We start from the raw sequence: 24,333 nt of genomic DNA, 5'->3' as shown, positions 1-24,333 counted from the left end.
TCTGGTCCGTTGAAAAACATGGCTGCCAGTGGGCGGGGCAGTTTTCCTTATTTGGCTATAGAGAAACCTTGTAAACACACTAGAAGTCACAATTTTTGCCCAATCATCATGAAAGTTGGTCAAAACATTGGTTGTATTGATATCTCGGACGAGTTCGAAAATGGTCCAGATCGGTGAAAAAACATGGCCGCCAGTAGGCGGGGAATTTTTCTCTATATGCATATAGTGAAAACATGTGAACACTCTAGAAGTCACATTTTTGGCCCAATTTTTATGAAAATTGGTCAGAACACTTGTTTCCTTGATACGAGAGTTGAGTTGAAAAATGGTTCCGGTCAGTTGAATAACATTGCTGCCGGGGGGGGGGGGGAGGCAGTTTTCTGATATTTATATAGTAAAAAAAGCTTGTGAACACTCTAGAAGTCACATATTTTGCCCAATCATCATGAAACTTGGTGAAAAGATTGGTTTTATATATATGTTAGATGAGTTTGAAAATGGTCCCAATCGGTCAAACAACATGGCCTTTAAGGGGGGGGGCAGTTATCCTTATGTGACTAGAGGGAAACCTTGTGATCGAACACTATAGCAGTCACATTTTTTGCCTAAGGCCACGACTTTTATATTTCTTGGTTTACAAAACCGCAGATCCTAATTTTGGGAAAATGGGAAGAAAAAAAATAAATCGGAAAATTGTCTTTTTAAATATATTTTATTCCCGACCGCACTGAAAACGAACGAAACGAAAAAAAAAAAGATCCGGTTTGAGTACGGTTGCGAATTAAATCAAGTAAGTACAATCAACGATTGGTTCACATATATTGCATAGATCGGGATATTTTTCAATGTGACACATTATGTACCAGTCCTTTTATGGTCACTTCTCAAAATTTATTTCGGGTAAAAATTACAGACAATAGGAAAATCAGCGTCAGTAAAATGTGGACTCCATGAAAATTTATTTCCGAGTCTGTGATGCAACTATATTGTTAAACAAACCCGATATTGTAGTAGATAAAAAAAGAATTACCTTGCAATTTGATAATTAGAATAAATAATCCAATAAAACCCTTCCATTATTTACGATATATGTGTTTAGGAATTTTGTAAACACGTCCGCCATATTTAGGAACTGTACAGAAAGTTTGTTAATCGGAACAAATCTAGGAAAATCATTGATAAATGTATTTGTCGTTTCAATGCTTAGGGACGAGTAATTTCGGCAAATCGGAACTCAACTTGCGTAAAACACTAGCTCAATTAACCGTTAAACTCCACCTCCGTTCTCTACAAAAGATTCGAAGGCGGAGCTATGCAAGTGCTATTATTAAATTGGAGGATTGCCATTGAGAAACAAAAATACGATTGGTTCGGCATGTTGATTGCTATACAAAGGAAGCCAATTTTGTCGGCGAGAAATTTGTCGCTATATTGCTTCAGACAGAAAGCGGCTTTCCTGTGATGACGTCAAACTGTCAATTCACACAGACTGCAAATATGCGGATGACTTTTACTGACTCTTTGTTTACAATTCCAGTAAACAAACACTTGCTTACATTAAACTTTGGGTTAGATTATCCAAATAAAGCAAAAGCGATTTTGAAAAAAATTATTAAATTAATTTGCGTCAGTTCAAATAAGACGTTTTGCGTTGTAAATCAACGAGTTTTCGTGACAACAACTTAAGCAAAAACATTACCGCAACGACGCGGGGATCGATTAACCTCGATTTTTTTTGGACGATCTCATAAGTCAAGTAAGAGCCAACTTAAAATTGAGTAGTTTATCTTATATAAGATTTATGCAACGGGCATCGCATTGCATAAAGGTGCGCATCGAATTACGGAAATGAAGCGCAGTTTTTTGGTTTGATGGGAGAAAAACGCATGTCATGTAATAGAGTGATTAAAATTTCCTGATGTCACAAAAGGTGCGTTTAGGACTCATTTCATTTGAAGATATAGATGTGTGTTTCTTTGCATAATTTGATTTATTGTCTCTGTGTTAAGGTTATAAAAGATATGTTGTCTTTGTTCTGATGTTATTAGTATTGCCTTTTTTCCAATGATTTTATTTATTTATTTTCGACAATACATTGGTTTTATTGATTTCTCGGGCAAGCTGGAAAATGGCTCAGATCGGTGAAACACACTTTTTAGCTCACCTGATTGCTCAGGTGAGGTTTTAGGATTGGTCTTTGTCCGCCATCCGTCCGTCCACATTTGGTTTGTAAACACTCTAGCATTCACACTTCTCAAGCATTCTTAATGACAGTTGCTGAAAGATCTCAGTCAAGTTTGATAATGAGCAAAATCACATAATTAATGCCATAATTATTGCCCTTAGATTGTCCAAATTTTCATCATATTATACAAAATCCTTGTAAACACTAGAGGTCACAATTTTGTTTCAGATTTTATGAATCTTGGTCAAAATATTTATTTTTGTTAGCAAAGTTTGATGTTTGGTAAGGGGGGGGTCAACTCAAAATATAGGTCACCAGGTCAAATCTTACAAAAACAAAAACAATCCATACGCCAGAGTTTTGGTTCAATAATGATGAAACTTGTCCAGGATGTTTGTCTGGACAATATCTAGGTCAAGTTTGACGTTAGGTAAAGATTGAATGAACCGACTCCTCACAGGTGAGCGAACTAGGGCCATCTTGGCCCTCTTGTAATATGAATAGTGTCTGTACACCTCTAGATTATCCTTGAAACAATAGACACTGAACATATCTTATGTGTAGTCCACTGTGGAACATAAAAACCTACGAGTGCCCAGCTAGATAAAGCTTTAGGTCATTTCAAACAAATGTAAGACAGAATAATTGACTTTCAGACACACTCATTTCATTAAGAAAATGAGCAAATGTATATGGCTGAACAAATAAAGTCAAAACATACTGATATTTAAGTGGTATTTTGCTTTATTCTTGACCTACAAGAATTCTTTCCCCCACATCCTAAAATTCCCCCTGCCATGGGTAGCGACCCACTTCCCCTAAAATGGATTGAGGGCCCTCATGCATACCAAATATGAAAGCAATATCTGAAGGGACACAGTAGTTATGAGCCTTTTTCGAATCGCCTTTGCAGATTTTGAAACCTGAAAGCTAACCTCAAGTTCAAGGTCAATGAAGTCACAGGGGTTAAAAATTGTATAGGCATGGAAAGGTGTTGTCCAGATACACATGCATACAAAATATGAAAACAATATCTGAAGGGAAACAGTAGTTGTGAGCCTTTTTCGAATCGCAGTCGCAGATTTTGAAACCTGAAAGCTGACCTCAAGGTCAAGGTCACAGAGGTAAAAAATTGTATGCGCATGGAAAGGTCTTGTCTAGATACACATGCACACCAAATATGAAATCAATATCTAAAGGGACAAAGTAGTTATGAGCCGAATCGGGGTCGCAGGAAAATCTCTGACCCGGCCCCACCCCAACCCCCATAACTTTTGACCCAGGGGTCAAATCAAAATTCCGCCATCCTTACCGTCGCACATATGCTCATAGCTACCATGTATGTAAGTTTCAATGTTCTAGTGCTTATAGTGTAGGAGGAGCAGGTAGCCAGGATGGACGGTCGGACGGAAGATGGAGATAACCACAATATCCCAACTTTTTCTCCGAATAGTGTGGGGATAATAATATTGTGCACAAATAGCAATTCAACGGTAAACAGCAGACTGTGCATTTGTTTTATAGTTGTTTTATTTTTAGCTCGACTATTATATATGAAATATATATAGTGGAGCTATCCTACTCACCCCGGCGTCGGCGTGAGCGTCTGCGTTAGCGTTAGCGTCTGCGTTAGCGTGCAAATATTAAAGTTTTCGTCCTACCCCAAATATTTTCTTTGTTCCTTGACATATTGCTTTCATATTTTGCATACTTGTTTACCAACATGACCCCAACCTATAAACAAGAGCAGACAACTCTATAAAGCATTTTGTCATAATTATGGCCCCTTTTCCACTTAGAATATGCAGCAAATGTTAAAGTTTTCGTACTACCCCATTTATTTTCATTGTTCCTTGACATATTGCTTTCATATTTTGCATACTTGTTTACCAACATCACCCCAACCTATAAACAAGAGCAGACAATTCTATCAAGCATTTTGTCATAATTATTGCCCCTTTTATACTTAGAATATGCCAGGGCTATAGATAACTTTTGAGTATATTGGGTAATTCACCCCCTGTTTTTGACAACAATTGGGTGTTTGTAAATTTAATAGTTTTAGCAAACCTTTTCACCCCCTTATTTTGAGCTTAATTGGGTTTTCACCTCCGGTTTTTTAACTCAATAGGGTAATTTAGGGAATTACATATATAATATAAAACAAATATACTAAGGTTATTTAGGTTATTACGGTCATTATTTATACAAATGGAATTCAAAAAGGTACCTGTACATAACACCAAACAATTACTGAATTTCTGATCAAAGTTCATTAATTTTTGCATTGAATAAGACCGAGTTCGTGAAAATCGCTGCACAATTGATGAAGTTATGGCTGTTCAAAGCGATACACCCCGTTTTCGAGTCATTTTGAGTTGAATACCTTGAAAATGAAAGTATAAATCAGACGGGTCTATGAATAATTACAATAATACCCCAAAGATTGATAACCGCTGGAGAGACTTTTCTTCATAGGACGGCATATTAACTATCTGATATATTTTTGTACCGAAAATAACCAGTCTAAAAATACGCCAGTGTTCGTAAGAATTGCGTTTCGTGACGCAAGGTTTGTTACGGGAATTACGTTATTTAATTTGTATTTGCGTTTTTGTACGCTTTATTTTGAATTAAATTACGTTTTTGGTTATTTTAATTGCGAAATAACGCAAATACGCTTGTTATCTATAGCCCTGGAATATGCATATTATTGATAAATCTATGTTAAAGTTTGCGTACTACCCCAAATATTTCCTATATCCTTTGACATATTGCTTTTATATGTTGCAATCTTGTACACTTTTGCAGTATTTCAATATTGAAGATAGCAACTTGATATTTGGCATGCATGTGTATCTCATGGAGCTGCACAATTTGAGTGGTGAAAGGTCAATGTCAAGGTCATCCTTCAAGGTCAGATGTCAAATATATGTGGCCAAAATCGCTCATTGTATGAATACTTTTTGCAATATTGAAGATAGCAACTTGATATTTGGCATGCATGTGTATCTCATGGAGCTGCACATTTTGAGTGGTGAAAGGTCAAGGTCAAGGTCATCCTTCAAGGTCAGAGGTCAAATATATGTGGCCCAAATCGCTAATTTTATGAATTCTTTTGCAATATTTAAGATAGCAACTTGATATTTGGCATGCATGTGTATCTCATGGAGCTGCACATTTTGAGTGGTGAAAGGTCAAGGTCATCCTTCAAGGTCAAATATATGGGTCAAAATTGCTCATGTGATGTCACTTCTGCAATATTGAAGCTAGCAATTTTATATTTTAAATGCATGTGTATCTCATGGAGCTGCACATTTTGAGTGGTAAAGGGTCAAGGTCAAGGTCATCCTACAAGGTCAAACGTCATATAGGGGGACATTGTGTTTCACAAACACATCTTTTTTTTTAAACATCATCTAATAAATTACCACACACCACATTATACCCCCTCTCACCCCTCCCTACCCCCCCCTACCCCCCCCCATTTTTTTTTAAACAGCATCTTATAAATTACCACCCCCACATTATACCCCCCTCTCACCCCCCTACCCCCCCCCCCCCCCCAATTTTTATTTTTCCTTTTTTTTATTTTTGAAAGATCGTCTAATAAATGACCACACCCCACATTATACCCCTTTCACCCCCCCCCCCAAAAAAAAAGAAAATAATTATTTTTTTCCTTTTTTTAATTTTGAAAGATCGTCTAATAAATTATTGAATATGAACAATTTCCTCATGATGGCTTTTGTTATACTGTCAAACACTCAAAAAGTCGAGCGCGCTGTCCTCTGACAGCTCTTGTTTATAGATTACCTTGAGGTTATATTACACTAATTCCAATTCCCGTAGGGTCCCATTATAAAACTGACAACTTTCAAAGCATTTTTCTGACATATCAATTTTTCCGAATCTGGTATCATTTCAAAGATGGATCTGTCCTCTTCCAATAAATGCAATCAAAAACATACCGTCTCGCAACTTCTAAGAAAGTTAATCACTGTCGAATGCACCCACCTTAGAAAACAGTGTTTCGGAAGATTTATTTCGACAAAAGCCCCATACAATAGAAAACACCCCCACAAAATTTCATCTTCTAAGTTAGCTTCCGATCCAAGGCATCAAAGTACTCCAGAAACAAACAGGTTATTAGAAATATGCACAAAAGACATGCCTCGCATTATTAATTGGCTTTTATTTAAGAAGAGAAAAGGAACTCTTTAGGAATAGGCACTACTTTCGATTGGACCAGGGAGGGGTACACAATGATTTAGTGTAATGTACATTATTAAATGTAACCTTGGACCAGGGAGGGGTACACAATGATTTAGTGTAATGTACATTATTAAATGTAACCTTGGACAAGGGAGGGGTACACAATGATTTAGTGTAATGTACATTATTAAATGTAACCTTGGACCAGGGGGAGGGGTACACAATGATTTAGTGTAATGTACATTATTAAATGTAACCTTGGACAAGGGAGGGGTACACAATGATTTAGTGTAATGTACATTATTAAATGTAACCTTGATTGATACAGTTCAATGGCAATCTTGCTTAATACAGATAAAGGTTTCACATTTTTGTCCATTTGGATACAGATAAAACAAGTGCTGAGTGATTGTTTAGGAACATAGGTTTATAGACACCTTTTTCTATTCCTTTTGTCTGCCCCTTTCCCTTAGCTTAACATGTTAAGTATGCATTTTTTTCTCAATACTGAGCCAAACATTCCCAATTGGTTCCCAATTCCTAAGATTGTTTATAGATTGGTAAATACTTCAGATTTAGTATCGGTCTTCTAGAAAAACACTTGAACCTAATTATATTAATGGCAATAACAAATTAATATGATGACCAACTAAAGTTTGTATTCCTGTGTAAGGTATTATGTCAAAACTTAGATTTAAATTCAACTTATTTGTGGTATTTAATTCATATTAAACTGGACATTTTGTTTTTATAGATGGCATTTAGCAATAATATTTTTTCCTGATTAAGAAAACTTTCCACCTTGATTTTTCCAAATCAAATGCAGTGCTTTTTCCAAAGTAGGTTGAAAAAGAGTATTGCCAAGATGTGTAGTTGGTATTGAAATACTGTAGGAAGATGAGTACTACATTTTGCAGTATATGTGGCTATAACTTTTTAGCCAATCTGACCATGAAATGCAGAAGATGACCTATTGTGCCTCTGTTGTTGTCGAGAATGCGTTGTAAGCTTTTAGATCATAACCATTCTTAAGAGGCCATATTGAATATTGCTATAGCACAGGCTAATCAGGGACAACACTTTCCACCTAAATTGGATTTTTGTTAAGAAGAGACTTCATTTAAACGAAAAATGTCATTAAAGCGGAAAGTGTCGTCCCTGATTAGCCTGTGCGGACTGCACAGGCTAATCTGGGACGACACTTTACGCACATGCGTTATGCCCAGTTTTGTCAGAACGAGGCTCATGTATATCCAATCTTGAAACTTGGTCAGAATGACACAAAAAAGAACTGATAGCAGAAAAGCCTGTCAATGATACCATCTTATTTTAACACTGCCATTTCTTTCCAGGAACAAACATGCATCAGAGCAATAACTCAATATCTTGAATACTAAATATAAGCATGACAGCTCTTAATAAAAAAAAAGTACACAATATTGTGCTTTGAGTTTCTTTTAAAGGGCCTGTGTTGATAGTTTTATCCTATTTATTTTAGCTTGGAAACCAAAAGCCTAAGGCTTATTGAAGCGTTCTCGAATACAGTTTCCTGGGTAGAACCAGTACTCAGTGTCATTTGGGGAGATCTAAAAAAAAACGCTTCCACAGTGGGAATCGCAACCATGACCTCTGGGTAGCTTGGCATACTTAATAACCACTATGCCATGGCGACCAAAAAGTGTTGATCTATTATGGCCATCAAATAATGTTTTGTTCCGTTCACAAATCTTAAAGGAAACTTTTTAGCAGATTGACACATTGACCTATTGACAACTTTCAAAATTTTCGGCCAGCCTTGACTAGTGAAATTACAAATACTTCTGAGAATAAACATCTTTCTGTAAATTGTACCGAGTACACTCACACTACAGTTCTGTATCAAGATATAACTTGTCAAGTTATTCATGCATGTATTTCCATGTTATACTTTGTATAAAAAAATATTATTCATTTAGTATTGTCATATGTGTATATTTAAATTTGTCATCCGAAAAAGCCTTACAAGGTTTTATTATTCAAGTAAAGTCACGAAAATTCTGGCCACAAATAAAGTTTTCTCATGTATGTTGTGTTAATTCTTTGTATTGCTTTAAAGCATGCGAAAATAAGACTTCATTTACAAAGTCATGTCATTCTTCCTCAGGGAAAGAATGGATGTACATATTTGATTTCTGGATATAACTTAATAGCGCAGAGTATATGCTAATATCTTGTATTTTGGTTAAAAAAAATGGTTTTGCATTTTTTAAATGTTGAAACTTTTTTTCTACTTTAAAAACAAGTCGTTTACGTAGTATCTACAGTGTTACAGCAGTGATTTTTTTTTCTAAAAATTACCGCTGATTGCGGCTGCTTCCCAATTGCTAAAATCAACATTTTTCCCAAAAAGGTGACCAAAATTTCCCCAAAAAAGTCCAATTTCCAAACAAACAAAATTTTTTTTTTATTTTTTTATTTTATTTTTTTAGCTCATCTATTTTTTGAAAAAAAATTATGAGCTATTGTCATCACCTTGGCGTCGGCATCTGCGTCGGCGTTGGCGTCCGGTTAAGTTTTGCGTTTAGGTCCACTTTTCTCAGAAAGTATCAATGCTATTGCATTCTAACTTAGTACACTTACTTACTATCATGAGAGGACTGGGCAGGCAAAGTTAGATAACTCTGGCGTGCAATTTGACAGAATTATGTGCCCTTTTTATACTTAGAAAATTGAAAATTTTGGTTAAATTTTGCGTTTAGGTCCACTTTTCTGAGAAAGTATCAATGCTATTGCATTCAAACTTGGTACACTTACTTACTATCATGAGGGGACTGGGCAGGCAAAGTTAGATAACTCTGGCGTGCATTTTTACAGAATTATGTGCCCTTTTTATACTTTGAAAATTGAAAATTTTGGTTAAGTTTTGTGTTAAGGTCCATTTTATTCTGTAAGTATCAAAGCTATTGCTTTCATACTTGCAACACTTACTAACTATCATAAGGGGACTGTGCAGGCAAAGTAATGTAACTCTGACTGGCATTTTGACAGAATTATGGGCCCTTTTTATACTTAGAAAATTGAAAATTTTGTTAAGTTTTGTGTTTAGGTCCACTTTATACCTACAGTATCAAAGCTATTGCTTTCATACTTGCAACACTTATTAACTATCATAAGGGGACTGTGCAGGCAAAGTTATGTAACTCTGACTGGCATTTGGACGGAATTATGGGCCCTTTATACTTAGAAAATTGAAAATTTGGTTAAGTTTCGTGTTTTGGTCCACTTTACTCCTAAAGTATCATAGATATTGCTTTCATACTTGGAACACTCGCAAACTATCATAAGGGTACAGTAAAAGGACAAGTTGCATAACTCTGGTTGTCATTTTTACGGAATTATGGCCCTTTTTTGACTTAGTAACTTTGAATATATGGTTAAATTTTGTGTTTTGATCCACTTTACTTCTTAACTATCAAGGCTATTGCTTTCAAACTTCAAATACTTTCATGCTATCATGAGGTTACTGTACCTGGCAAGTTGAATTTTACCTTGACCTTTGAATGACCTTGACTCTCCAAGTCAAATTATTAAATTTTGCTGAAATTGCCATAACTTCTTTATTTATGATTAGATTTTATTGATACTTTGACAAAACTACTCTTACCTGACATACCACAATAGACTCCACCCAAACCATCCCCCGTGCCCTCCCCCCCCGAATCCCCCTCCCCCCCTATTTTTTTTTAAAGATCATCTCACAAATGACCACCACACCCTCACACTAAACCCCCCCACCCCCCCCCCATTTTTTTTTTTTTTGAAACGGTTAAAAAACACAAATATTTATTTTTATTATTTTATGTTTGAAATATCGTCCAACCATCGCACCCAAGAATCCCAACCCCCCCGTCCCCCCACCCGAATCCCCCCCCTAATTTTTTTTTTTTTTAAGATCATCTCACAAATGACCACCACACCCTCACACACTATACCCCCCCCCCCCCCCCCACCCCACCCCCCCCCCCAAAATTTCTTTTTTTTTTTTAAACGGTTAAAAATCACAAATATTAATTTTTATTATTTTATGTTTGAAATACCGTCCAACCATCGCACCCAAGAATGAACATGCACTTAAGAACAATTTTAATTCTGTTACTTATAATCATATTTATAATGCTTAATTTTTCCCAATTTTATGGTTTATCGTGCTATTTTTCCCAATTTCATGGTTTATCGCGCTAATTTTCCCAATTCAAATGGCACTGGCTGTAACAAATAAAAGCAAAAAAAAATAACTGTAGAGTCATTGAGATTGGGCGTAATTTACACCCAGAATTCCACTAACAGAAGCCCTGACTTGAACTGTGTTGAAATGTTTATTAAACATCAAATTTAGGCAAGAAAAAGTCTAAAGGAAACAATCAATATCTGTGTTCTAGGGAACATGTACAATTTGTCAAAACTTTGGTTTGCTATGGTACTATAATTTGAATTAAGTTGATAGTAATTTACTATACTAAGATATCAACATTTAAATATATTTGCATATAGAACTTAAGGTAACAAACATTATACAATCATAAGCTATTTTTATGTGATTTACTAAAGCAAACAAGCAGAACTAAAAGCAGTTTAATAAAATCCATGTTTTTGTACAACTCACAACTTCAAAGCCACAAGAAGCATTGACAATATACTGTTGGACATGTTATCCCTAGAAATACCTATCCTGACCTTTAAATTGGTTGGCCCCGACAGTTGCAGAACTGTGGTGTAGCCTGAATATTTATTATTATGGTTATGATTAAAAACACAAAAATGAAATGAATACAAATGAAAAAAGATGATTATTATTAAACGTGTAGTTGGATTCAAAGCAATTCAACATTTAGGAAAAACCATTATGTTAATTCGAGAACAGTTGTATAAGTTACTTTGTGTTTTGTTCTGAGAAAACTGGGCTTAATTCATGTGCGTAAAGTGTCGTCCCAGATAAGCCTGTGCAGTCCGCTTTCCACACTTTCTGCTTAAACTTGATTTTCGGTAAGAAGGGACATCCTTCAAACTAAAAATATCAAAAAAGCGTAAAGTGTCGTCCCTGATAAGCCTGTGCGGACTGCACAGGCTAATCTGGGACGACACTTTACGCACATGAATTAAGCCCAGTTTTCTCAGAACCAGACACATTTATGAGTCACTTTGAGATTTATTTGAGCCACACTCTGGGGAAATGTAACTTGATGCATGTGCTTCAAGTGTAATCCCATATGAGCCTGTGCAGTGCACACAGGCTAATCAGAATAAAAACACTTTCCTCCTGAACTGGATTTTCGTCTTGAAGAGACTTCTTTTAAATTAACATATCCTTCAAAGCAAAAAGTTTGCAGACTGCACTGGCTAATCTGGAATGCCACTTTATGCACATTTATTAAAGCCTGGTTTTCGTAGGGCACGGCTCTTTTAGTTCATTTCTTGCATATGACTAGGATGAAGAATAGGCAGCATCAGTTTATTGATTATTAATTTGCAGTGCAGAAAATGTTATCAAAGACATTAACATGTAGGGTGCACTATTGAAAATATCAAGACCCAGATCTTTTGAAACAGAGAGAATTTTCTTCTATCAACTTGTCTGATCTGTATGCAGATGCTGTGCAAGTGAAATTTAACAGTTTTGATTAAACATTGATTTTTGGGAATGAGTAATATCGGATTCTGTTTTCTGGGATCTGCAGTGGAATAATTATATGGATATTCATTGTGGCAGACCGGTATTGGAAATCAGCCATCAGTTCCTAGGAATATTGGAAAAACACTTCCTTGGCATCTGCACTATGGAAAAAACGTGACAAATGTTTTCCTTGCTATTTGCGCATCATGTCATTTTTTGTTTAGATTTTTTTCTAATCATCCATCTACAAATGGTTGAAAATTTGTGACAAGTGTTATTTGTCATATTTGAATCTGGGGATACTTTACTTTTTATTTGGTCCTTGTTATTGATTTGTGTGTTAAGGATATGGATGCTTACCCACCAAAAAAAGGTAACGTAAGCTGTTGTGTGTAAGTTTTCATTTAGAAACTCGTGATTATATATTCAGAATACATGACATAGTATACAACATTCGTATTTCAATTTCTAATGAGTAGTTTTTAATTGTTATTAAGGCATTGAATTGTGTCATCATACAATGGAAGTGGTCAATAAATGCCTCACGCCTGTCAGGTGATTGAGGGTCCGTCATTGCATTGATCGGCAACAGTGGATTCTCATTCTATTTCTGTATTAAAAACATTACAGTGGACTCTCATTCTATTTCTGTATAAAACACATTGCAAATATGTAGGGCTGTCACGATTCACCGGTATACCGGTATATCGCGGTGCATGTCGTGAAAAAAATCGCACCGCGGTACGGCGTTGCCGCACCGGTTTTTTAATATTATTATATTAGCACAGATATAAATACATTACATAATTATTTTGATATAGATATCGTTTTGAAAACTGTAGAAGCGATTCAAAAGGGCTAAATAAATAATCCGTTAATATCCAGGTCAAGCAAGCGCTTCCACTGGTAGATGTTTAACTTTCACGTTTAAAATACGGCGATGTATGGGTCCGTACCTTTTTTGGAATTTGGGACAGATTTCCTTTGCAAATAAATTCATAATTATCCAAAAGATGTTTACTCTATTTTTTATTTTCTTTCTTTAGTATATCGATCGTTCAAAGCATGCCACTTCCGAATCATGTTATCTTAAGATTATGAATAAGTCGAGTCAGAACGCTGCGGATTTTCAATACTGGGCCTGCTGACTCCGCATTTTAAACATGCCCTTGAAGCGTTCGATTTACACAGATTGTAGTGACAGCTATTGTAGACAACATGGCGGACATTTTAGAAAAAGACGCGAATAACAATAACAATAACAATGACTACTTCTATCAAGTTTATTACAGTTTCTTTTACAGTTTCTAGTCAAACTATGATACCAGTGTTTTCTGATTATCGAGTTTAATAAAGTTTGTAAAACTTGTTATTCTGCTGTTTTCTTCACAGATACATATTCTGTAAAATATCGCGGTACGTACCGCGATACAGTGTTACAGTACCACGATATACCGCGGTACGCTCATGGCGTATCGTGACAGCCCTACAAATATGTTATTTTCAAGGTTATCTGGAATGATTCAATGTTGATAAAACTAGAATTTTTAATAAAGTAAAATGTAATTTTCAGACTAAATTGTTTGTTTGTAATGCTGATTCTGTGATTGGCAGACTGAAAATCTGTTGATAATTTTTTGTAGAGTATTTTTATGCCCCTGAATGGTGGCATTTAGTTTTTTAACTGTCCGTCCGTCAGTCTGTCCGTCCATAAGTCGGTCCGACAGTCCGTCCGAAAACTTTAACATTGCCCATAATTTTTGCAATATTGAAGATAGCAACTTGATATTTGGCATGCATGTGTATCTCATGGAGCTGCTCATTGTGAGTGGTGAAAGGTGAAGGTCATCCTTCAAGTTCAAAGGTCAAATATATGGCTTCAAAGCGGCGCAGTAGGGGGCATTGTGTTTCTGACAAACACATCTCTTGTTTAAAGTCTTATCCTTGTTCTTGAATAACATTTATACCATTTTTTTTCCAATAGATTTTATTTCAATACAGTTTTTATCATATTTTGACGTAGAAAGAAACACCTTTAAAAATACTTATAAAATACTGAAGCAAAAATACCTATAATATTTAACTGTGATTGATTAAATACAAATAGTGAATGCAGGTTTGAGATAATTTCTTTTCCTTTTTTAGACATATATTATTGCCAACAAGTTTAGAAATGAAGTAGTTTTCCAGATCAGTTTGATGGAAACAGTATGTAATAACATATTTGTTGCCATTTTAAATATGACCAAATAACAGATATAAAATCAGCTTTAAAAAGCCCAGTGCAAAATCATGATTATTTCCATTTCTACTTTAGTACCGCTAATACATCATTTTTTGTTGACTGCCAAATAATAAGTAGCGACATTGAGAATTCACCATTAGAATATCAGAATTAAGTATCATGTGGCATTATTTGTTTATTTGTTTCATGTTTACATATCATAGATTAGCAAAGTAGTTTACAAAAGAAAAACATGAAATAGATAGCAGTACATTCAGTTCTCTTTTGAAGATTGTTGTTCACAACTCGTTTTCTTTAGTCAGTTATTGATTTATTACATGATAATACAGGGTGTTCTCACAACACAATACTGTGAGAAGCAATTGAAAAAGAAACTGCCAAGGTTTACTTTAAATACCTCTTTTTAAAAGTATTGTCACTCATTTAATTAGAAAAATATGAGATAATATGCCTCAGTGAATTTGAAAAATGTGTGTGCTTAATTGAGCCACACTCTGGGAAAAAGGGGTTTAATGCATGTGGGTAAAGTGTCATTCCAGCTAAGCCTGTGACGTGTGCACAGGCTAATCAGGGACAACACTTTCCGCTTTTATATTTTTCGTTTCAAGAAAGTCACTTCTTAGTAAAACTCAAGTTTAGGCGGAAAGTGTCGTCCATGATTAGCCTCTGCACAGGCTAAGCTGGGACGACACTTTATGCACATGCATTAAACCCCCTTTTCACACAGTACGGCTAAATTAAAGAAGTGATTTTAGAAACAATATCTTTCAATTTCGTATTTAAGAGTCATAATAAATAATGTTTTTTTAGTTATAAAATAAGAGTTAATTGCTTTACAATTTTACTTAGTTTAATCTCTTAGTAAGATGATGATATAAAAAGTAATTAGTAGCATGAATTAATACTTGTTGGCCCTTGTGTAATTTATTATGTAATTGTTTGTTATTTTAGGTGCCTGGCATTGTTTGAAAAGATCAAGTGATGACGTGTTTGAAGAATACAATTTTTATGGATCAATTCATAGAAGCCGACGTAAACATGGACTAAACAGAATCAATCCAGGTAAACAATATTTGAATCACTTCAGTCACTTGGAATTTCAGATAAGAAATGAATGTGTGCAATATTTGAATCACTTTAGTCACTTTGAAATTCTGATAAGTAATGAATTTGTGCAATATTTGAATAACTTTAGTCACTTTGAATTTCTCATTAGAAATTAATGTGTGCAATATTTGAATCCCTTCTGTCACTTTGAAGTTCTGATAAGAAATGAATGTGTGCAATATTTGAATCACTTTAGTCACTTTGAATTTCTGATTAGAAATGAATGTGTGCAATATTTTAATCACTTTAGTCACTTTGAATTTCCGATTACTAATGAATGTGTGCAATATTGTAATCATTTTAGTCACTTTGAATTTCTGATTAGAAATGAATGTGTGCAATATTTGAATCACTTTAGTCACTTTGAATTTCTGATAAGAAATGAATGTGTGCAATATTTGAATCACTTCAGTCACTTGGAATTTTTGCAAAAGATGCTATATTCTTCTAAATCTCCTGTATTGTGGAAAATCCTATGTATTTGCAAACACCTCATGTACTTCTTATATTGTCATATACATGTATTTCTGATATTTTTCCCATAATTTTTCCATATCCTGTCATGCCTTTAGGTGTATAAAATGTATATGTGATCAGCAATTGAAAAATATGTTGTTTTTTTTTTCTCATTTGAGGTGGTCGTAAACCTGTAATTCTTGTTAATATTGACATTGATTAATATAAATGTGTTTGGCTTTTTTGTTTTATGAATAAAACATGTGTAATGTTAATATGAAACAATATCATTACTATAATAGCATTTGTTCTGTAACAGTTCTAAATATTGCCTGAACTACATGTACTCACACATGGTCAAACTATTCAAATAGTGTATCTATATTTCCTATGGAAATACTATCCAGCATATATTATAAGTATATACCTTTTTTCTTTGTTAAACAATAATGCAAATAAGCGGTTGTGATTCAATCAAATCATTTTAAATCATAAATGTAGACATTGAGAAAATTAAGTTTGCCAATCTGTAACTGCAGTATGTGTGTATACAAATTGTCCTTTAAGTTGTATATTCCTACTTTATTTGTGTGGTGAATTTTTTTAGTTGCATTTATAGGTCACATTATTTTGTAGAAACTAACATATTCACTTAGCAAACCTTCCAAAACCAGAGTTCAAAAACTTCAAATGTGCAGCTTTCAAAGGTTTATGAAAGCCATATGTCTGGCTAAGGCTGAATTCAAGATGTTTGCGGTGGATGTTTCATTTCTGTAACTCGCTTTAAGGGCATTTAGTACACATTAATGCCAGGTACAGTACAGCCAACGCGGAACAAACATATTTTGCGATCCGCGGCGGCAAGGCGCAACGAGTCGATGCCGAGTCGGCTGTTGAAGCCGCGTCAGTATGCGGCGGAAAGTCGCATTTCGCCGCGATGCTTCGCATCTGTCTGCCGAGACATGCCGAGGCAAGCCGCGATGCGCGACATGACGCCAAGTCGATGCGCATCTTTAAATCAAAATCTTTTTAAAATGATTAGTAAGTCAAAGAAATTTAAAAGAACAATTATTATAATATTTAAAATCATAATTAATTTAATGTGCGCGGATTCAAAATAGATAAACTAGTTAATAAAAAAGCATGCTGTTGTTTTGTTTTTAGTGATTGCATGCCTGTTTCTAAAGAAATTGCTGTCATCCGGATAGAAATAATTATTATTTTAAAAGAATGCAAATTAAAAAAATCGAATTTATAAAAACAAAATATGATTATCACGGGCATGTATTCATAAATTCCAATAATCATTTGCCATTGTCATTTTTAGAATCGGCTAAAGTACTTTAAGTTACTTTGTGTGCGTTTATTGCGCCGTATTATTATTGTCTTTATATTAAACGATCAACAAACATATTTGTTTTGGGTTTAGTTTTTACGACAACATGTATTAGCATATAAACAATGTCACGTAATTATGTTTTGGCACATACGAGTGGTCACGACTCCAGCAGGTGGTGGATTTATAATTGCTTGTTGTTTTTGCTATTATATTTTAGCTGAGACAATTAGCAGTTTGAAGCCACATCAATTACCAACACTTTATTGTTATTTTGTTAATTATCAGCTTATTATAACTATTGTTTGACTATGCGTATATAAAGTAGTTTCATTTTGTTTATATTATACAGTTGATATCGCTAATCATTACCCGATAATCCTGTATATTCCAGTTTTAAAGCAAATTCTGGTAAATATTTACGATAAAAGTGCTCAAGACACACACGCATTCGCAATTATTCTTAAGTATCAAATACATTTTGGCATTTGTTACTATTAAAAGATGTGATGAAATAACTTCCAATCGGGGCGTTTTTTTTTCCACTGAACACGCATAAATCGCCTGACGTGATGTACATGTTTTTATACAACACAAAATGCACACAAACTTTCCATGCGACGTTGTACATGTCTGCATAATTTTCGCGCGCTTTTTATGGAGACAAAGGATATTTTAGCACTGTTTATTTTGACGCTAGAATTTGTTAATGTCGCATTAGCATTAAAATTCGGAAGAGTGTTTCGAATTACAAATTTAATAAAGCTCATTTCAGAATCGAACGAAACATTAACATTGTGCATAATTTATTCAACGATAATTTGTTAAAGCGCATTACATGCCAATATCAATTATTAAAACGTGAAAATAATAAATATGAAAGTAGCGTGAATCTAGGTTTCTATGCTACACAAATGTACATGTAGGTGTATATCTTTTCACTCAATCCGCCGCATACGTATGTGGCGGATTTACTCCTGGAAAGTACGCCAGGTTAAAACAGACTCGGCGTCGTTGCGCGGATCGATGCAAAGTGCCTTGGCGATACGCCGCGTTAACACTCGCCACGGCCGCTGCATACTAAATTTCTGGCCGTGGCATAGCCACGGATTATGTTTGTGCCGCGTTGGCTGTACTGTAGTATTGTTATTTAAAATCCAGTAAGAGAATGAAATGACTTAAAGAAAGAAGTGCCTGTATTTAGATGACCACTGAACTGTCAAGGAACTTTTTTTTCATGAAAGTGTGCGGAAAACTCAAAACTCCTATTTGATGCTGAAATAAATAGTTCCTGCATGTTTACTGTCTTTTTATCCAAACGTTGTTGACAGCTTGCCTTAATTTGATTCTTTAACGATTTGTATTACCATGATTTACTAACAAATATTAATATGCGTATTTGCTTTTGTAATATTAAAAAGCTTTGAAGTATTTACATGTTTGTTAATTGTAGGTTTAGGGATGTTTAGGTGGTTGTAAACAATAAAATGTCGACTGCAACTGGCAGTATTATGATGACCCTTTGTCATGTTTTTTACCTCAAAATTCGCAATTGTGTTGACCCCACTCATGTTAAACTACTTTGAGAATTTCCCTCAAACTATCACAGCTGAAGAACCTTGCCTTGAAGGTAATCTTAATGTGTCTTGCCTATCGTCAGATCACAAGCAGTGGATCACGTACATCATGGGTACGGGTGTACCCCTTCTCAACGAGTACAAGCGGGAGTTTGTTGCCAAGCGCTTCCCACAGACAGTGCTCGGAGGTCTGAAGCTGCGCGTAGGCTACAATGCACCAGTGTACGTGTATGTCAGTCAGCTCATGGTGTTCATTGTTCCGTTCCTGCTCGGAGGGGGGTTCACCTTGCTGGTGGAGTTAGAGGCCATGGGAAAGTACACGGCCGTGTATGTCTACGGAGGCCTGATGGCAGCCTATGTTCTCCTTATACAGCTTATATCACACATAGTCCAGGTCAGTTGGGTTTTTCCTTATGATTTAAAATGATGAAAATAATGTCATTGATAGATTGCTTGATTAATATGCTTTGTCCAGGTCATTAAAGGTTTCCTTATGATATGATTGGATACAATTTAATTGATTGATTAAGTGATTTGTTTGCTGGCTTGATTAATTGATTGATTGATTTCTGCCATCATTTCATGATTAATTAATTTATGAGGGCAGATGAATGGATGGATTAATTAAAGCCAGTTGCGAGTATATTCTTCACTGTACGTTAATTCATTGACCACTGACATCTATGATTCTTTTTTAAGGTCCTTGAATTAATTGATCAGGTCGCCATGATCAGGGACTACCCTACGGGCGACTAGAGCGAAGAAATTTTCGCTCTAACGCCCGAGATATCGCCCTACGAGCCCAGAAAAAGCGAAGATCAAGTCGCCTGATTTTTTTAGTAAACAAGAGCGGAAAAGCGAAAATCAAGCGCCCCGATTATAATTGCCAATGCGTGCTACCGCCCGCAGGCGATAAGCAAGTTTATTGTTTGTTGTTTATCTAATGGTTACACAATTTACCCCCCGCAAGGATCGTTAATTGACCGTGACAAAGCAGTCCCTTAATATTGGTTGCTATAACAACACACTCGTGTCTCTTCGCGCGTGCCACAAGTTGTCTAATGATAACGTGATAATTGATTGACCATCCGATAATTGCAGGTTTTTTCGCAGACGGCATGGTTAAAGAAAGTCGGCAAAAATAATTAAAGAAAAACAAAATTGATTAAAGGTCTATTAATTACGTAGATCCACTATTAAGTCCTGCAAGTATTGTCAGTTTGTTAATCCACCGATAATTACGAGTATTAAACACCCGTCTGATATAAACTGTAATCACATTCATTTTTTTTATTAACAAGTCATAATACTACACATAAACATTGAGAAAAAAAATCCTCAATTAGATAATATATTATAAATTATCCGAGTATGAATTAAATTGTTATGTTATGACCTTCGACATTGCAAATGGCGGACGTATTGTAACATTCAACCCGCGTTCAATTCAAAGCTGGCGATTCAAATTACAAGTAATGGTGATTAAATAATGGAGAAAGCATTAACTGGATTTAACAAACATTTGATAAGGTTTGTTAAACCAGATAACAACATGAAAAAATTGGATTATTAAAGTTAAACAGGTAAGGCATTCTTAAGTGTACATATTTTGGACATGTATAGTATTCGGATAAACAGTAATAGATATACTAGATGTTCTATGCATTACGATTGTGTTTTGTTACAAAAGCAGTCATAAGGATGATGGTAATATAATGACGATAAATGTGATGAAAAGGTGCTATCGGTACATATCTTAAATTACTTAAATGTGTTAAATGATTTAAATGTGTCATGATGAAGTAGATTTCAATGAGACTTTATTGTTTTTTACATATAAGCATAGTATTATGATAGAAATAATAAAAGTTGTGAAATGAACATGTTTTGTTTTTGATATTGTTCGCACAAACGTCTCCCTGATTTTCTACACTTCTCCCTGTTTCGGAAAAAAGGAGAAGTCACTTCTCCCTTTTTTTAAGGCCTAGGGTAGTCCCTGCATGATGTAATGGATATGGTGTGAAACTAGAGACGGGGAGATCACGGGTTCGATCCCCACCATGGAAGCGTTCTTTAAATCTCCCCAAAGACACCAAGTACTGGTTCTAGGCCCAGGAAAAGGACTCAAGAGTGTTCATATAAGACTTAGGCTTTCGATGCAATCGAGCTCAAATAAATAGGTTTAAACTAATTAATTGATTTGGGAGGTATATGACTGGCCCTTTCATCAGAAATTTAGAGCTGTAATAGTCATAAGGTCTGGATTAATATAAAGTTATGTGTTAGTTCCTTCACAAACAAGCTTTTATTTAGTGCTAGTTGAGAGCATTTTATCTTAAAAAGAATTGTTCAGAAGATACTATGTTCATGCATTAAGCCCTGTTTTCCCAGAAGGCGGCTTAATTTTTTCATTAGGCCAGTCATCCAACTGATTTGCCGATGATGAAGAAGAAGAAGAGCCTGCTGTCAGAGGAGGACGAGGTGGACTTCATCTCGTGCTGTGACCCGGACACCGTAAAGTTCATCATTCCACCCAAGAAGTACAAGGTGAACATCCTGGTGCACGCTCTCCTGGCCGGCCCCATGTGTGGACTGGGTCTTCTGTACCTACTGCCTAGCACAATGGACAGTCTCTATGGAAACACAGGTATGATTAGGTTATTTACCGTAGCCTTATTCTTGGAAAACTGGGCTTAATGCATATCCGTAAAGTGTTTTTCTGGATTAGCCTATAAAATCCACCCATGCTAATCATAGATGAAACTTTACGTCTTAACTAGATTTTTTGTTACGAAGAAACTTCGTTTAAAAAAAAGCCTTAACTTTAAAGCGGAAAGTGTTGTCCCTGATTAGCCTGTGCAGACTGCACAGGTTTATCTGAGACGGCACTTTACTTACATGCATAAAGCCCAGTGTTCCCAGAATGAGGCTAAGGTTGTTAACCCTTATGACGCAGGTGAAGAAACATAACCCAAGTAAAAAAAAGACCCACAGTGTAGTGGTTATTTATCCTCAGGACTTAGGTTGCCACAGCAAAATAAAAGAAGCATAGGAACGTTTACATACTTACAGATGTAATTAAATATCTGCATAGTGAATATGCTATGACTTAATAGATTTCCAAAGTTTGGATTGTTTGTGTGAAGCCAAGTGCAATGCATTTCTTTGTTTGGTGAACATTTATAGTAATTCACATCATTTTTGAATCGCATTTAAATATTTGCAGACAATTTGATAGCTTTAAATAACTTTTAAGCGTCAGTTATATTGCATATCATTGACTGCTAATTGCATATAGCATACCATAGACTGCATATTGTCCCCTACTGGTGAAATCGGAGTTGACTTATGGTTTGCGCTCTGTCTGTCAGTCTGTCTGTCACACTTTTCTGGATCCTGCGATAACTTTAAAAGTTCTTCATATTTTTTCATGAAGCTTGAAACATGGATAGATGGCAATATGGAGATTATGCATGTCATTTCATTTTGTTCCTACGTTAAGAATTCTGGTTGATATGGCAACAAATAGACTAGAAATATTACTGAAAATAATGGATCCTGCGATAACTTTAAAAGTTCTTCATATTTTTTCCTGAAACTTGAAACATGAATAGATGGCAATATGCAGAGTATGCACGTTATTTCATTTTGCTCCCGGAAATCTGTCAAATGTCCCGGAATTTACAGAATCCATATATACATGTACCTTATCTTAGGCTTAACTGCACCTCTAATCTGTGTATATCTGCAGCGTCTCCATGACAATGCCTACCTGAATAGGCAGACTACGCTACGTGTCAAAATCGATCAATTAACAGGGGTCCTGTTATCATATCGATTGTCTCACGTTCGCGGTCAAACCGAAAAGGCGGCATTGTTTAATGTGGTTGTTAATTGACTTTAATCTACTAAGTCATTATTTCCCGCTGCGTAAGGGCAAAGGATAGTTGTTCACACATCTAAAGTCCAACATCGCTGAGTAAAAAATTAAAAGCAGTTTATGTTGGCATGTTTAACCGACAAAGAAGTTGAGTAAAAAAGTAAGCATATAAAAACGTCATCCTCACTAGGTTTATTATTGTCTTGTTCTTAACCCCCAGTAAACATAACGTTAAAAATAATAAATTGATTTGAGTTGACGATCTAACGGTACTGTATTGTATTTTTTATTATATAAATGTTATTCATGAATAAAGGCGTATCAACAACTACGCGTTACACACCAGTCTTAATAACAATAACGCAGTGACGTCACCATCTATGTTTAGAACGCTTACACTGAAAACACGTGGCTTGTATCTAGTAACGGAAGTAGTAATGTTTAATTTGACGTTAATAGATCAAGTGTATTTCGGATAGGCTTTCGAACTTTTGCAATTAATGATGCGAAACAAAAAAAAAACGTACCAAAAATGCATATGTCTATAAAAATCGCTACATTTTATACATGTCCCAGAAAATCTGCAAAAGTCCCGGACAATTTAACTCAATGTCCCGGAATTGGTCTGAAAAATTATGGCATGTATGGCTATGGCAACAACAACAAAAAATTCTGACAATGGTGGAGTTTCACCGTTAGGGGACCATATTTCTTGGCAATTTCTTATTTCACATCTGTTATCTAGGTGGTACTGTGGTACTGTTCATACTCGGCTGGTTCGCGCTGCTGGTGGCCCAGTATCCACTGACAACGGTCGCTCTGCCGGAGACTGCCACCTACCGCACCACAGATATCCTGGAACTCGGGGCGGTGAGCAGAGCCTTCTATGTCTACGTTCTCATCATGTTCGATTTGATTCATCGGTATGTAAGCTTTTTTTTATTATGTCATACCTTTTATACATATTGCCATATTTTACTGCACAGCAATAGATACAGGGCACTGTTGTGTCTATGCCCAATGCTAAAACTTCATTTGATAAATTTATTTTGAACTGATAAGTATTTGATTTAATTCAATTGAATTGCATTTTTAGCTTGACTATTATATATGAAATATATGTAGTGGAGCTATCCTACTCACCCCGGCATCGGCGTTTCCGTTCCGTTATCGTTAGCGTGCAAATGTTAAAGTTTTCGTACTACCCCAATTATTTTCATTGTCCCTTGACATATTGCTTTCATATTTTGCATACTTGTTTACCAACACGACCCCAACCTATAAACAAGAGCAGACAACTCTATCAAGCATTTTGTCAAATTTATGGCCCCTTTTCCACTTAGAATATGCAGCAAATGTTAAAGTTTGTGTACTACCCCAAATATTTTCAATGTCCCTAGACATATTGCTTTCATATTTTGCATACTTGTTTACCATCATGACCCCAACCTACAAACAAGAGCAGACAACTGTATCAAGCATTTTGACAGAATTATTGCCCCTTTTATACTTAGAATATGCATATTATTGATAAATCTATGTCAAAGTTTGCGTACTACCCCAAATATTTCCTGTGTCCCTTGACATATTGCTTTCATATTTTGCATACTTGTTTACCAACATGACCCCAACCTATAAACAAGAGCAGACAACTGTATCAAACATTTTGACAGAATAATGGA

General features: G+C 35.4%; 1 protein-coding gene across 1 annotated transcript in view; it reads left to right on the top strand.

The window, feature by feature from the left end:
• LOC127873056 (pecanex-like protein 4) overlaps nucleotides 1-24,333 on the top strand; it is a 48,646-nt gene that overhangs the window by 6,308 nt on the left and 18,005 nt on the right. The window contains exons 2-5 of the mRNA XM_052416628.1: nucleotides 15,247-15,357; nucleotides 18,855-19,165; nucleotides 21,187-21,418; nucleotides 23,397-23,574. Of these exons, the coding sequence (XP_052272588.1) occupies nucleotides 18,881-19,165; nucleotides 21,187-21,418; nucleotides 23,397-23,574 (695 nt within the window). The 5' untranslated portion in view covers nucleotides 15,247-15,357; nucleotides 18,855-18,880. The remainder of the gene's footprint in view (nucleotides 1-15,246; nucleotides 15,358-18,854; nucleotides 19,166-21,186; nucleotides 21,419-23,396; nucleotides 23,575-24,333) is intronic.

This window comes from Dreissena polymorpha, chromosome 3 (assembly GCF_020536995.1).
Source record: "Dreissena polymorpha isolate Duluth1 chromosome 3, UMN_Dpol_1.0, whole genome shotgun sequence".
Classification (NCBI taxonomy): domain Eukaryota; kingdom Metazoa; phylum Mollusca; class Bivalvia; order Myida; family Dreissenidae; genus Dreissena; species Dreissena polymorpha.
The sequence above is the reverse complement of the archived record's forward strand: the minus strand, read 5'-3'. Positions and strand labels throughout refer to the sequence as shown.